We start from the raw sequence: 13,893 nt of genomic DNA, 5'->3' as shown, positions 1-13,893 counted from the left end.
TGCATGACCTGAGCTGAAGTCAGACACTCAACCCACCGAGCCACCCAAGCACCCCACCTTACTTATTTATTTTAAAGTTTATTTATTTTAGTTACTTATTTTGAGAGAGCATTCTGCTCTCTAGCAAGTGTGAGTGGGGGGAAGGGCAGAGAGAGAGACAGGGCAAGAGAGAATCCCCAGCAGGCTCCACTCTGCCAGTGTGGAGCTCGAACTCACAAACCACGAGATCATGACCTGAGCCAAAATCCAGAGTCGGATGCTTAACTGACTGAGCCACCCGGGCGCCCTGAATGTGATCTTATTATTATTAATTATATTATTATGTTTATATTATTTAAAGCTGAGGTCCTTCAGACGGGATTAAGTGAGGGGAAGTCATTAGCATGGGCCCTAATGGGATGTGACTGGTGTTCTTATAAGAAGAGGAGAGACACGGACACACGGAGAGAAGAGACCGTGTGAAGGTGCGGGAGGGGCTGGGTGAGGTGGCTGCCGGCCAAGGAATGCCACGGGATGCCAGCAGCCTCCAGAACCGAAGAGAAAGGCACGGAATGGGTTCTTCTCTTGATCCTTCAGAGAGCGAACGGCCCTGCCAGCACCTTTGACTTGAGATTGCTAACCCCCAGAACGGAGAGAAAACCCCCTTCCTGTACAGGACTAGTTGGTGGCAGCTGTTGGAGCAGCCCCGGGAAAGTAACACACGCTAAGCAGGGATGCTGCGTAAGCACTTGATCTAAGACACCAGCCACCCCTGGGCAGTGGGACGCCCCATGTGTCCCGACTGTTCTAAGTCACAGGCCCAGATGGTTCCAGCAGGGAGACTGCACAGGGGGAGACGAGCCAAGGCTGGAGTTTGGACCTGACCTGAGGCAAGGAACACCTCCCTGCTGGCCAAGGAGGTAGGAGGAAAGCTGGGGTGGGGGGAGGGAGGAAGAAAGTGCTTCCAGAAGGAGGCAGGGAGATGGACGGTGCCCAGTTCTGCCGGGAGGGGACATAAAGCCAGGACAGAGAACCGGTCGCTCTAACTTGTACTGTGCAGATCTGTGGCAGCCTCAGTTTCCCCAGAGCAGAGGGTGCTGGACAGCAGGGGTGGAGACCGCGTGCACAGAGGGGGCTTTCAAGCGTTTAGCTGAAGGGAGGTCAGAGAAGTGGGCACGGCTGGAATAGACATGGGGCAGGGGCTCAGTTTTGGGGTTTTTTTTTAATGTTTATTTATTTTTGACAGAGAGAGACAGAGCATGAGCAGGGGAGGGGCAGAGAGCGAGGCAGACACAGAATCCGAAGCAGGCTCCAGGCTCTGAACCGTCAGCACAGAACCCGACGCGGGGCTAACCCATGGAACGCGAGATCATGACCTGAGCCGAAGTCAGACGCTCAACCAACTGAGCCACCCAGGCGCCCCTCAGTTTGTTTTTAAGGTGGGCGCAGCCGGGGCAAGCGCGTGGGGAGACTGGAAAGGGGGACCCAGAAAGGAAAAAAGAGGCCCCTGTGCAGGGGCGGGCAGGAGCTGGCGGCGGAGGCCCCAGACGGTGCCCCGGACGGTACCCCGGACGGAGGGCTGAGGGTGGTGGGGAGTAGAAGAAGGGATCAGAAAAGCGTGGCTCATCGTTGGAGGAATTCCAGGCACGGATCAGAAAGGTTATCCGTGTGTGTGCTGGGGCAGGGGAGGGGCGGAAAAGGACAAAGGCAGGGCAACCAGCCTGCGGGCCCGAGCACGTGGTTGACCAACGAGGGCCAAGGACACCAGGCCGTCATGAGCTGCTGTGACTTCAGGGAGGCTCTCTGAGCTCCAAGCCCCTCACTGCACCTGGGACCCCTGTGGCCGAAGGGAACACCCACCCTCCAAGGACTTTAAGGCTGGTAAGAACTAACACTCAGAGCTGACTTAGGGCAGGGCTTCTAAACAGCCTGCACACCCGGCAGGTGAACTATTCTCCCATCTTCCAGGTGAAGGGACTGAGGCACAGAGAGCGTAAATAAACTGCCCGTGATTCTTTAGCTGCTACCTGCACCTCAGGGGGTAGCGTTGAGGCCCCAGTGACACCAGGATCCATAGGTACCTCTGAAGAGCAACATGACTTAAAGACCATAAATAATACTGCTCATGCCTTTGACCCAGTTCAGAAGCAGGTTTAACAGCCGGTGAAGCTAATACAGCTTCTGCACCGGCCTCCTCCAAGGCCCTGGGAAGGGCCCTGATAATGCATTTATAGGATCACATGATTTATAAAATCCGCAAAAGCAGTTATATTTTTTGGATATTGTCTCCTGTCCTCAAGTAAGTTCCAGCCTCCACAGTCACCCACATCCAGCATATAATTTTTTAAAGGGTGGAGTAGGGACAGGAAGGTGACGTAGCAGGTGTCCACAGCAGGCACAGGGAGAAGCGAGTCCTGGGGTCGGCTGAGCCAGCTGGGTCCTGGCCGTGAGCAGTGGACCAGGCTGCAGGACTGACCCTGGAGAAGCTGCACACTCCGGTGGGACGGGGGACACATGGGGCTCCATCCTTTCGGTAGAAGCAAACCCCGTGTGTAAAGTCCTCCCCCCCACCCAGAATCCACGGATATCCTGTTTCTAGGGCAGTCTCAGTTGGTAAGTATAAATAGAGGGATGGGTGGCTCAGCCGGATGAGCGTCCGACTTCGGCTCAGGTTGTGATCTCGCTGTTGGGGAGTTCAGCTGTGCTGACGGCTCAGAGCCTGGAGCCTGCTTCGGATTCAGTGTCTCCCTCTTTCTCTGCCCCTCCCCCGCGTGCGCATTCACACGCTCCCCCTCCCTCTCTCTTTCTCTCTCAAAAATAAACACACATCAATAAATGAATGAATGAATGAATGAATGAATGAGTGAATGGCTATTACCTCCTGGCTGCGTGACTCCAGACCGGCTGTTTCCAGGGCTGAGCTCAGTTTCCTCATCTATGAAATGGGAGGGTAACTCCCAGCTTCTAAGGCAGTGGGCCGGACCCAAAAAGAGTAGGTACAGAAAGTGCTGGGCACAGCCCCCAGCGTGAGGGATGCCCCCAAGACCGCGGTAGGAAGCCAGCAAGGCCCATCTGCTTTGGCTGCCACCAGCCCTGCTGATGGGCTAGGGCCTGGCAGAGACTTCTAGAGCAGTGCCCACCCTGTGCAGGCTTGTATGCCCCCCTGCCCACTCCCTAAAAGGGAAGCAAAGGGAGTTCCAGACAGGATCAAACTGGGGATCAACCTCCCCACTCCTGCAACCTGAGAACCAACCAGTGCTGGCCCATAACCCCCTGGGCCTCCACTTCCCACCCCAAAGAGGTCTCAGACCACACCCACAGCACTCACGGGACTCACCAGGCCCCGCGTAACTGTGAACACTTCACGTCCACCAGCTTTCTTAATGTTCTCAACGAAAGCAGCCCAAGGGGGCTTCTACGCCCATTTTGCTGAATGGACAGATGATGAATGAATGAATGAATGAATGAATGAATGAGGGCGAGGCTCAGTTAAGTGACTTGCCCAGCATCACACAGGCGGGAAGTAGCAGCAAGGGCACCAACCTGTACCCAATCTCCCTATAGTGGTCAACGGCCAGCAGGTGCCCTTGGCCCCCGGGCACCCCCAAGACAGCTCAGTGAGACTGTATGCCAGCTTGCCTGGGTCCCATCAGCCAGGTGGGGACGGCTTCCCGGGGAGCCGTGGCAGCAACAGTAGAGCAACAGCCCCACCACAAGGACCCTGACTAGGAAGTCACAAGTGCCCCGAGAGTCTAGCCCCCTGTCCCCGGAGCTGCCACCGCAGCCCTCTGCCACTCCCCTGCTCCACTCTTGCCCCCTCCCATCCTTTCCTCGTCAAGCAGCAAGCGGGATGCGCTTAAAGATGGACCTGCCCGTGCCATGGTCCCTCTGCAAATAGAGCAAACCCCCTCCACTCCTTCAGGGTCAAGCCCACACCAGCCTCACAGGCACAATGCTGCCCAGCACCATTGCTAACAACAGCTCAGCCCTGCTACTCTTTTGTTTCTCTAGTCCGTTCCCTCGGCTCAGCCCGAACACCGGCCTCGGGGATGCCCCCCACCAGGTCAAGCCTCCGTGATGGGCACTCACCCGGATCTATAAGGAAACACTGATGTCTGTCTCTCTCCCGATAGACAGTGAGCTGGAGGGCAGGGACCAAGTCTGGCCACGCCCTCCACCAGATCACCGAAGCGGGTAGTTCTGTCCACAGGGAAGCAGGTTGGGAAACCGGCCCCTGGGGTGGGCAGACCCCAGAGAGATCACCAGGGTAGAGAGACTCAGGAAGGCGGGCTGCGGGGGCTGGTTTGAGTCTTTGTAAGTTACTACGTAAGTTCTTAAACTTCTCTGAGTCTCAGTTTCTCCATCCACAAAGTGGGGATAAAATTACATCATGGTGTGGGCTTGAGGATTCAACAAGGCAATGGGTATAAACATTTCCTCTATTTCCCCTGCCCCTGCCCCTGCCCCAAATACCCTACCCAGAAGCCTCCAGGGGAAACCTTGGCGTTGTGTGAGGTCCTCGGGGTAGGGAGGGAGAATCCCAGGCAACAATACTTTCCTGCAGTCCCCACAAGGGGACCCTGGAGCCCCCCAAACCCTTCCCCATTCAGCCTTGGAGCTCCAGGTAGCTGGTCCCCATAGTCCTGCAGAAGACTGATGAACACAGTGTCCCCCACCAGCTGACTCTACCCCCACTGGCTTCTCACACCCAAGCCCACCAGATGCCCTTCAGAGACTGCCTCGTGGGTTACTCTCTCTTTTCCAACACTGTGGTTCTTGACGGGGGGGGGGGGGGGGGGGGGGGGCAGGGTCAGCTCTGGGGTCACCTCGGCCACCCTAACCCTGGGCTTGGTACAGCAGGAACATGACCCTGTCCTGCCATGACCTTGGCACCCGCCCCCCCCCCCCCCAGCCCAGCCCAGCCCACAGCAGGTGCCAGGGAAACACTGCTTCATTCGGACTTGATGAATGAATCCAGATGATGAATCCAGACTCTAAAGGACTTGGGGCCACTGGCCCTTCCAACGTGGCCCAATGACAGGGAGCGGCAGAGAAGAGGGGCCCCCGGCAGGAAGACTTGGCTGATGGTCCTTTTGGCTCCAAAGAGTGACCCAACTCTCTCCCCGACGCCAATAGTGATCGTTGCGTAACAGCCGATTAGGTGTCTGAACCACCCGACCCTGTGGTCCTCGGCCTTTTCCAGGATAGGCCTGGGGCATCCATGCTGGTCAATGGATAATACCATTGGGAAATACCATCGGGCGGGATCCGTGGATAAAACCAACAAGAGCTAACATGTATGGGGCACCTCCTAAGTTTCTGGCACCGGCTAGAGGCATTACACATATTCATGCATCCCAACCCATTTTACAAATGGGAAGACTGAGGTCCAGAGAGGTTAAGGCGCTCGCCCAGGGTCACACGGCGACAGTCTCCAGAGCCCATTGGACCGGCATCCCCGGTCACTCCGTGTGGTTCCGATGAGGACTGGGCGTCCCAGCCCGGACCCCCCCCCCCGAGCCCCCACCCCCCACTCCCACCCCCGAGTCCCCTCCCTGCCCAGCCCCCGGGGTCCAGCTTGCCCCTGAAGGTGGGGCGGTGGTGGCAGCACTCACCAGCACGCGGTCTCCCAGGCGCAGGTCCTTGTCGCCCCGCTTCACGGAGCCGCTGTCCGAGAGGTTGGAGCCCGACTCGTTGCCCGTCTTGACCGAGCTGTTGAGGACGCTCTCCCGCAGCGGGATGACCCGGCTGCTGAGCGGCGGCGTGGCCGTGCCCGAGTGCAGCGACAGGTTCTGGGCGGTCAGCGACTCCACCGAGTGGGCGTCGCTGCCCGAGCCCTCGGCCGTGGGCTGCCGGGTCAGCTTGGAGGGCCGCGTGAAGATGCCCTGCAGGGCCGGGCACTCGAAGTAGCGCACGCCGCCCACCGCGCCGTCGTTCTTGCCCACCGGGTCGTCCAGCACCACGCCGGCCCACTGGCCCGGCGCGAACTGCGTCTCGCCCAGGTACTGTACCACGCCCGGCTTCACGCCGTTCACCCACACCCGCTCGCCCACCGCGAAGTCCCCCAGGAAGTCATCGCCCACCTCGGCCGGCTTGGGGCCCGGCTTCTCGGCGGCGGGGGGGGCGGCGGCGGCGGCGGCCGGGCCCGAGGCCTGCTTGTGCAGGGGGGAGCCTGCGGGGCGGGAGAGAGGCAGCGGTCAGGGCTCCGGGGTGTGCGGTGGGAACCGGGAGGCGCCCCCCGCGCTGGCTGACGGATGGGGAAACTGAGGCACGCACGGCGGGGGGGGGGGGGGCGGGCAGCGCAGCCTTGGGCGTCCCCGAGGTCTCTCCCTATCTCCCAATCCCTCCGGAAGGTTCAAGGATTTAAAAAAAGCTCAGGGGGCACCTGGGTGGCCCAGTTGGTTAAGCGTCCGACTCGACTGCAGCTCAGGTCTTGCTTTCACGGCTCTGTGAGTTCGAGCCCCGAGTCGGGCTTGTGTGCTGACCAAGCGGAGCCTGCTTGGGATTCCTCCCTCTCTCCTTCTCTCTGCCCCTCCCCCGCTTGCGCTCGCTAAGTCTCTCTCAAAAATAAATAAGGAAACTTAAAAAAAAAAAAGGGCAAACTCAGGAAAGCACCTCCTCAGAGCCTCACCTTTCACAGCTCAGGGTCACTCAGGATCGAGGGCCAGGAATGAACCCATTCTCGAGGGTTACAAACTGCCACCTCCCCCTCCCAGCGGGCTCAGGCTCCTGGCTGTTAACCTGAGACCACTCATGGCCCACCACCAAGGGGAAGTGGTCTCTGTGTCCCCCACCCTGCACCCCAGCCAGCTCGGGGCCCAATACAAACAGCTCCAACCCATTCCCTGACAGCTGGGGACAGCCACAGACACCCTGGGGCAAGGAAGGAGCCAGAAAAGCCTCTTGCTCTGCTGCTGAGTCTCCCCTCCCTGAGCTGCAGCCCAAAGCATCAGGACTGCATAGACCAGGAAAAGGGGGGAGGGGGAGGTGCATGGGAGACAAGTCCTTCACTTCCAACATCCTGGGGCTGACCTCTGGGCTCTCCGTGCCCTGACCCAGCCCCTCTTTAGAAGAAGAATGACCCTGAGGCTCAGAGAGGCCAGGGCCTTGCCCAGAGTCACACAGCAGAAATGGGACTCAAACCCAGGGAAGGGGCGTGCCCCCTGGGCCCGGGCCCTGAGATGCTATAGACGAGGACGTGGAAGGCAAGAGAAGCAACTTGCTCAAGGTCACTCACGAAAAGACAAAGCAGAACTTGAACCCACATGCCTTATGCATATCTGGGCCCCACGCAGGGCCTCCTGTGCTATGGGGCTCAGGAAACTTCCCCATTTGCACCACGAGGTCTGGAGGCTGTCCCCCACTTCCTGCCAGACTCAGCATCAGGCAGAGAAGGACCCACCTTTCTCTGCTCCAGAGGCTGATGTGTTTGTGAAACAGTGATGCCTATGTTTCTAGTCCTTTCCAGGGGCAGCCAGTGAGGGGCTACAGGGAAGCAGCTCCCACCAGCATCTTCCTTTCAGCCACCGCCAAGAGACCCTGGGCCCAGGCCTGGCAAGAAGCTCAGGACTGGAAGCCAGAGCTTCTAGGCGCTGGGGAAGCCATGTAACTCCAAGGCCCAGCCCGATGTGCAAGACCAAGCATGTGGTTCTCTCTCTGGGGCGCTGGTGGCGGGAATGGGGAAGCACGTGGCACCCGAGGCCGGGGCAGCCGGGATGGGGGGGGGGGGTCCTGACAAAGGGGACCTCTCAACTGTGGACTGGGCTCTTGGGAGATCAACGGGCTCCGTTGCTGAACTTGACTAACAACCACGGTGATCAACCCACTAACTGATGCTCTGTGCTAAGGGCCTGACATACAGTAGCCCGTGTGACCTTCACGGTTAATCCTGTGAAGTCATTTTGTTATCCCCCCTTTACAGATGAGGAAAACTGAGGCTCAGAGAGATCAGGCACTTTTACCTAGGTTGCCTGGCTAGAGGCCTCTGGCTCTTGGTGTAGGGTACACACGTATATTAAACCAAAAATAGAGCACTAAGCACCTGCCAAGCCAAGCCTCAAGCTACAATCACCCCAAATCTTGGACTCCCTTGAATGAACCCATTTTCCAGAATCTGCCCAAACCCTACAGTTCCTTATAAGCAGGGAACAATCTTGTCTTTTACTCCGTCCCATGTAGAGACGTCCCCTTTGCTTCCTGTTAAGAGAAAACCCCTAGGCGGGACCCTGGAAGGGGGGCCCCCCCCAGGCTCTCTTCCACCACTGAGATGCCATGAGGCAGAGGCCACACAGTGGCTGAGGGGGCAGGCCCTGGAGCCCCAGAGACCAGCAGCTCCTAGCCCCACCTGGGTCTCCTCCTCACCTGCACCTTGGTTTCTGGGGCTGTTCTCGGTGCCTGGCCCAAGCCAAGGGCACAGTGAGGGCTGACTGTCATGTTATTTTGATAACAATGATTTATACGAAGACTAAAGAATTAAAAAAAAAAAAAATTAAGGGACACTTGGGTGACCCTGTCCATTGAGTGTCTGACTCTCGGTTTCAGCTCAGGTCATGATCTCATGGTTCGTGGGTTCGAGCCCCGCGTCGGGCTCTGTGCTGACAGTGTGGAGCCTGCTTGGGATTCTCTCTCTCCTCTTCTCTCTCTGCCCCTCCCCTGCTCACGTGCTCTCTCTCAAAATAAATAAATGAACTTTAAAAAATATTTGTAAACATTTAAGAACCACAAAGGGTCCCAGGAGGCAGAAGAAGGGCTCCCAGGCAGGTTCTGGTGACCTTGGGAACCCCACAGCGGTTCTCCCACTCATCAGATCAGGCGGACACCTTCCTTAGGAAAAGCCACTCCGAAAAGCAGCCAGAGGAAGCCACATATTGGAGTACGGCCCAGCCCCGGCCCCCATCATAACCATGCCCAAGGTGCTGTGGTCCATCAACGAGAAGAGTCGGGCAGCTACTGGTCTACCAGCTAGGAAGTGCCAATGCCACGCCCCCTCAACGGGCTGGATACTTTCTCCACGTTACATTCTTTTTGATTTTTTTAAAGTTTATTTATTTATTTTGAGACAGAGACAGCATGAGTCGGGGAGGGGCAGAGAGAAAGGGAAAGAGGGAATCCCAAGCAGGCTCTGCACTACCAGCACAGGGCCCGATGCGGGACTCAAAGTCATGGAACCACGAGATCGTGACCTGAGCTGAAACCAAGAGTTGGACGTTTTAAAACGACTGAAGGGGCGCCTGGGTGGCTCAGTCGGCTGAGCGTCCGCCTTCGGCTCAGGTCATGATCTCACGGTTTGTGGGTTCGAGCCCCACATCGGGCTCTGGGCTGACAGCTCGGAGCCTGGAGCCTGCTTCGGATTCTGTGTCTCCTTCTCTCTCTGCTCCTCCCCTGCTCATGCTTTGTTTCACTCTGTTTCTCAAAAATAAATAAATGTAAAAAAAAATTTTTTTTTTAACGCCTGAGCCACCCAGGCGCCCCCTCTACGTTACATTCTTACCATGCAGATACTCTTGTCCAAAGTTACCCAGGCAGGAGTCAGGCCCAGCTGGTCTGGCTCAGAGCCCTCCCCCTCAACAGCTCTCCCACAAGGCTCACATGTGTGGCACCTGCCCTTCCGGTATCTGTTTCTAGAACACGTGCCTGTGCCCAGCGGCTCCATGATGTCTGCTAACTGACCTGGGCAGCTGTGACGCAGGTGAGCACCTGTGCCTACCCGGCCTCTTTGCTCAGAGCACAGAGGAGGGTCCCAGGTCGAGGGGGACCCCGTGTGGCTCTTCTCAGTCAGAAGCTGCCCACACAGCTGTCCTCCCCAGCTGTCCCGAGTCAGGCAGACCCTCAGGTAATCTTTCTTCCCCACCCGCCCCTTCTAAGGTCATAGGCCCAGAGACCAGTTGTTCTAACAGCTGCTAAAAGCCAGGTCCCAAGCCCGTGGCGACGGCGCGCGGGGGTTTTGCTTCATTTTTCCTCTTCGGTGCCCTCGGCGGCCCCAGCCTCACGGGACAAGCCCTCATCAAATTCCCCCCTCACACCAGGAAGCTTCCAGAGAAAACAGGGATCGAATCCCCTCCCATCCAGGGAGCCAGGCCTGGCCAAGCCCCTTCCTGGACCTGCACCTGTTCCCCCACAGGATGGCAGAGGGCGAGGGCAGAGCGGCCAGGACCTGACAGTCTGTGCATCCCTCCCTGTTCTCCCAGGGCTGTCAGACCTGGCCGGCTCTCCCGTCACACCCACCGTCACACCCACCGGGCTCTGAGGCAGGTTCCAGAAGCTCCCTGACGGCAGGGCCTGCCCCGCCCCCCCCGCCCTCGGAGCCTCTGCACAGAGCAGCCTGGCCCGGCAAGCCCCCACAAAAGCGAAAGGCGGCAACAGACTTAAACCGCATTTGAGCACTTGGTCCTTTCCCCAGACTCCAGGCACGAGGGAATCTACTGCCGGGTTTCAAGTTCAAAGCAGGACTTTGAAAAAAGGGCTAAGGGGCGTGGGGTGGGGTGGTGGCAGCTGGCGGCCTGTTGCAGCGGAGGCGGGGCACCCAGGCAAGGAAGCACCCGCCCCTCCCCCCTCCCCCCCCCCCCCCCCCGCGGGGACTTGGGTCCCTCCCTGCCTCAGGAAGAGGGGACGGGCCTTCCAAACCTCAGCTCCCGGGGACCCAGTTCTCTGAGCACCCAGGGTCAGATGCTAGGGACTACAGGCACGGCCAAATGGGGGCTCACACCAGGGTGGGGTCCAGATAACAAGAGAACCGCACAGCCACAACTCAGCTGGCCACCTCCCCGACTAGAAGGAACTAGATCCGTGGGGGCCTGGGGCTGGGGAGCGAAGGTTCACTGTTCCAGCTTGGAACGCCCTTCTCCCTGTAGAGGCAAACTCCCGTCCCCCTTCGGTCTCCCCAGGGACCCGCCTCCCCACCATCGCTTGCCTCTCCTCCGGTCACTGGCTCCCCATGTGTGCCACGAACACCCCCAGCCCGCAAAATGACAGCTTGCTCTGTGCTGTGGGCTCAGAGCCTGGAGCCTGCTCTGGATTCTGGGTCTCCCTGTGCCTCTGCCCCTCTCCTGCTCATGCTCTATCACTGTCTTTCTCTCTCAAAAATAAATAAACATTAAAAAAAAATTTTTTTTTGAACAAAAATAATTAGCTCTCCAGGAGAACAATAATCCTGATTTGTAGAGTTTGCCGATTTCCATAACGTAAATTCTCCCACCGTGGTCAATTTCAAGCTACCAGCATGATGTCACTGAACACGGATGTGGAAAGAGATCATACGGTGTTTCTACCACAGAGCAATAACCTTACAAACACAGATACTATAAAATCCTACCTGTAGTAAAACAGTAATATTTTACCAGTAATAAAATGGTGGTATAAACCCTACTAAAAGCACTAGCAGAAGTCATGAGTTTTGAGTATTTGTGACCCATGTTTTTAATAGAATTTATTAAATTGTAAGGTCACACAGTCTAACTTTTTAGGGAAAGGCTGCCTTTAACATCTGGCTCGTAAAATTCCTGACAATTTCACCATGGGTTCTTGTGAGCCGGTAGGGGCCGGTGCCAGCCCACACCCTGGACAGGTGGCCAGCCTCAAAACCCACCAAAATTCTCTACAGACGCCCTGAATGACAGGCAGGCTAGAAGGCACACAAGCACCAAGTCTCTGACCCGTCTCCAGTGCAGGGAGTAGGAGGGGAGGGGCGAGCTGCAGGAGGTCAGGACCTGGGGAGCCCTGATCTACACGGTGCCCCCTACGATCTAACCCACACCCGCACCTTTAGCTCCTTACGTGCTGCCACACCCCTGCCTTCCTGAAAGACGTGAATACATTCTCCTCGTAAAAGATCCAAATGACACAGGAAGATATAGTAGAAATTGGGCCCCAATTTCTCTCTCCAGTCCAGATCCCTTCCCTGCTGCCAGACCTGCCCCTTCCAGCAGCATCCCCTCGATGTCCCCTGGGATCTCTCACACTTGACGTTCTGAACCACAGTGATCCCCTCTCCAAGAGTGCCTCCTCTGTACCCCTCATCTCTGGAGTGCATCCCCAACACCCACTTAGACCACAAATCTTCCTTGCTCTTTCCCCTACTGTTTACCCTCAATCCAATTATTCATCAGATCTCGTAATTCCACAGAAGTAACTCTGAAATGCACACCTCCCTCTAGGGTCTCAGAGGGCCCTCCTGAGATCAGGCCTGCGAGATTCCACACAGCTTGCCGCAGAAACCTCCAGAAGGGTCTCTCTCAGCCTCCAGCACCCCCTGCCCTGCTTCACCCCTGTCCAAAGCCATCCGGGACCCCTGCCAAACACAAACCCACTCACGTCATCACCCCCCACCCTGGTCATTTCAACTCTAGACAGGGAATACTTTCTAGTTTCACCTTGGACTGGTATAATGAGCCTGTGTTAATTTGGTTAATAAAATGTTTTAAAAGTGAAGTACAATATTTTCAATGAGAAAAAATTAAGTAGGGAGTGTCATCTTTGGTCCATTTCCCAAAGAAATAATTTAAAAGAAGAAACGGACGTACTGACTTGTCATTCACAAAAGAAACAACAACAGAAATCCTTGGGAGCATGCGACTCTTTGACCTCAAGGTTGTGAGTTCAAGCCCCATGCTGGGTGTAGAGATGACTTAAACATAAAAAAAAATCTTAAAACAACAACAGAAACGAGACCCTCAATCTAAGTGCCCCCAAATACGGAAGCAGTTATATAAATTATGGTCAAGTCTTTCAGATTCTTCTTTTAAAAAAAATTTTGTAATGTTTGTTTATTTTTGAGAGAGAGGGAGAGAGAGAGAGAGAGAGAGAGAGAGAGACAGAGCATAAGTGGGGGAGGGGCAGAGAGAGAGGGAGACACAGAATCTGAAGCAGGTTCCAGGCTCCGAGCTGTCAGCACGCCCCAAGTCTTTCAGATTCTTGAGCAACTTTAAAAATACTTCTCTCAGGTTATACAGAAAGGTGTTTCTGATATGATACTTGGTCAGAAAGGAGGGCTCAAGGGGCGCCTGGGTGGCTCAGTCGATGACACGTCCAACTTCGGCTCAGGTCATGACCTCGCGGTCTGTGGGTTCAAGCCCCTTGTCGTCGGGCTCTGTGCTGACAGCTCAGAGCCTGGAGCCTGCTTCAGGTTCTATGTCTCCCTCTCTCTCTGCTTCTTCCCCACTCATGCTCTCTCTCTCTGGCTCTCTCAAAAACAAATAAACATTAAAAACAAATTTGTTTAAAAAAAGAAAGAGTGTCCTAACATAGACACGGATGCCTAGATGTGGGTGGTGGGAAGAGAAAACGCGATAAAAAGATACCAATCTTACAAAAACACAAGAGGGGCCTTGCAGGGCCTCACAGAGACGGCATGTCATGAACTGAAGGGTGTAATGAAGTCTGCCCTGTGTCCCTGAAGGCCAGAGGGAAAAAAGCATGCCTATGTAAGACCCAGTCCCCCAAGGAAGCAAGCATTCCCTAAATGATCTACAGACCATAGTTCCACAAAGGTATAACAGATATTATGAACATGAACACTGAACCTCCAAATTCAAAGAAGATTGAGAAATTGCAGCTTAAATAAAGTTGAGGTTACTTTGCTGCAGGACTTGTCAGAGCCTTTAACGTGCTAATGAGCACCATGACTGCTTAAAGGAGGCGACGATATGATTCGTCATCCAAAACCAGACACCCTGAAGAGAAAGGAGGAGTTATTACTATAGCGTCGTGCCATGACCACGGACATAAACTAGGGCTGTCCCAGACAGAACGGTCACCCTGGCATTTTCCTCTCTGTGTCACCTAAGGATACCCTGCCTGTCCATCACAGCAGCTCCAACATTCTTCACTGGCACAGCCACTCTACACTCTACAGGACTCCGTTTTCCCTTGGTTTGCACAGGCTGCCTCGGGGATACATCTGAGTCCCACACCGACTCC

The 13,893-nt window shown here is 56.0% G+C and overlaps 1 protein-coding gene across 4 annotated transcripts in view; it reads right to left on the bottom strand.

Annotated features, from left to right (window-relative positions):
* CLIP2 (CAP-Gly domain containing linker protein 2) overlaps window positions 1–13,893 on the bottom strand; it is a 72,855-nt gene that overhangs the window by 33,357 nt on the left and 25,605 nt on the right. For all 4 annotated transcript variants that reach the window (XM_042971222.1, XM_042971225.1, XM_042971224.1 and 1 more), the window contains one exon: window positions 5,595–6,151. In XM_042971222.1, coding sequence (XP_042827156.1) covers window positions 5,595–6,151 — 557 coding nt within the window. The remainder of the gene's footprint in view (window positions 1–5,594; window positions 6,152–13,893) is intronic.

Source organism: Panthera tigris, chromosome E3 (assembly GCF_018350195.1).
Source record: "Panthera tigris isolate Pti1 chromosome E3, P.tigris_Pti1_mat1.1, whole genome shotgun sequence".
Classification (NCBI taxonomy): domain Eukaryota; kingdom Metazoa; phylum Chordata; class Mammalia; order Carnivora; family Felidae; genus Panthera; species Panthera tigris.
This window is presented reverse-complemented; position numbering and strand designations above follow the sequence as displayed.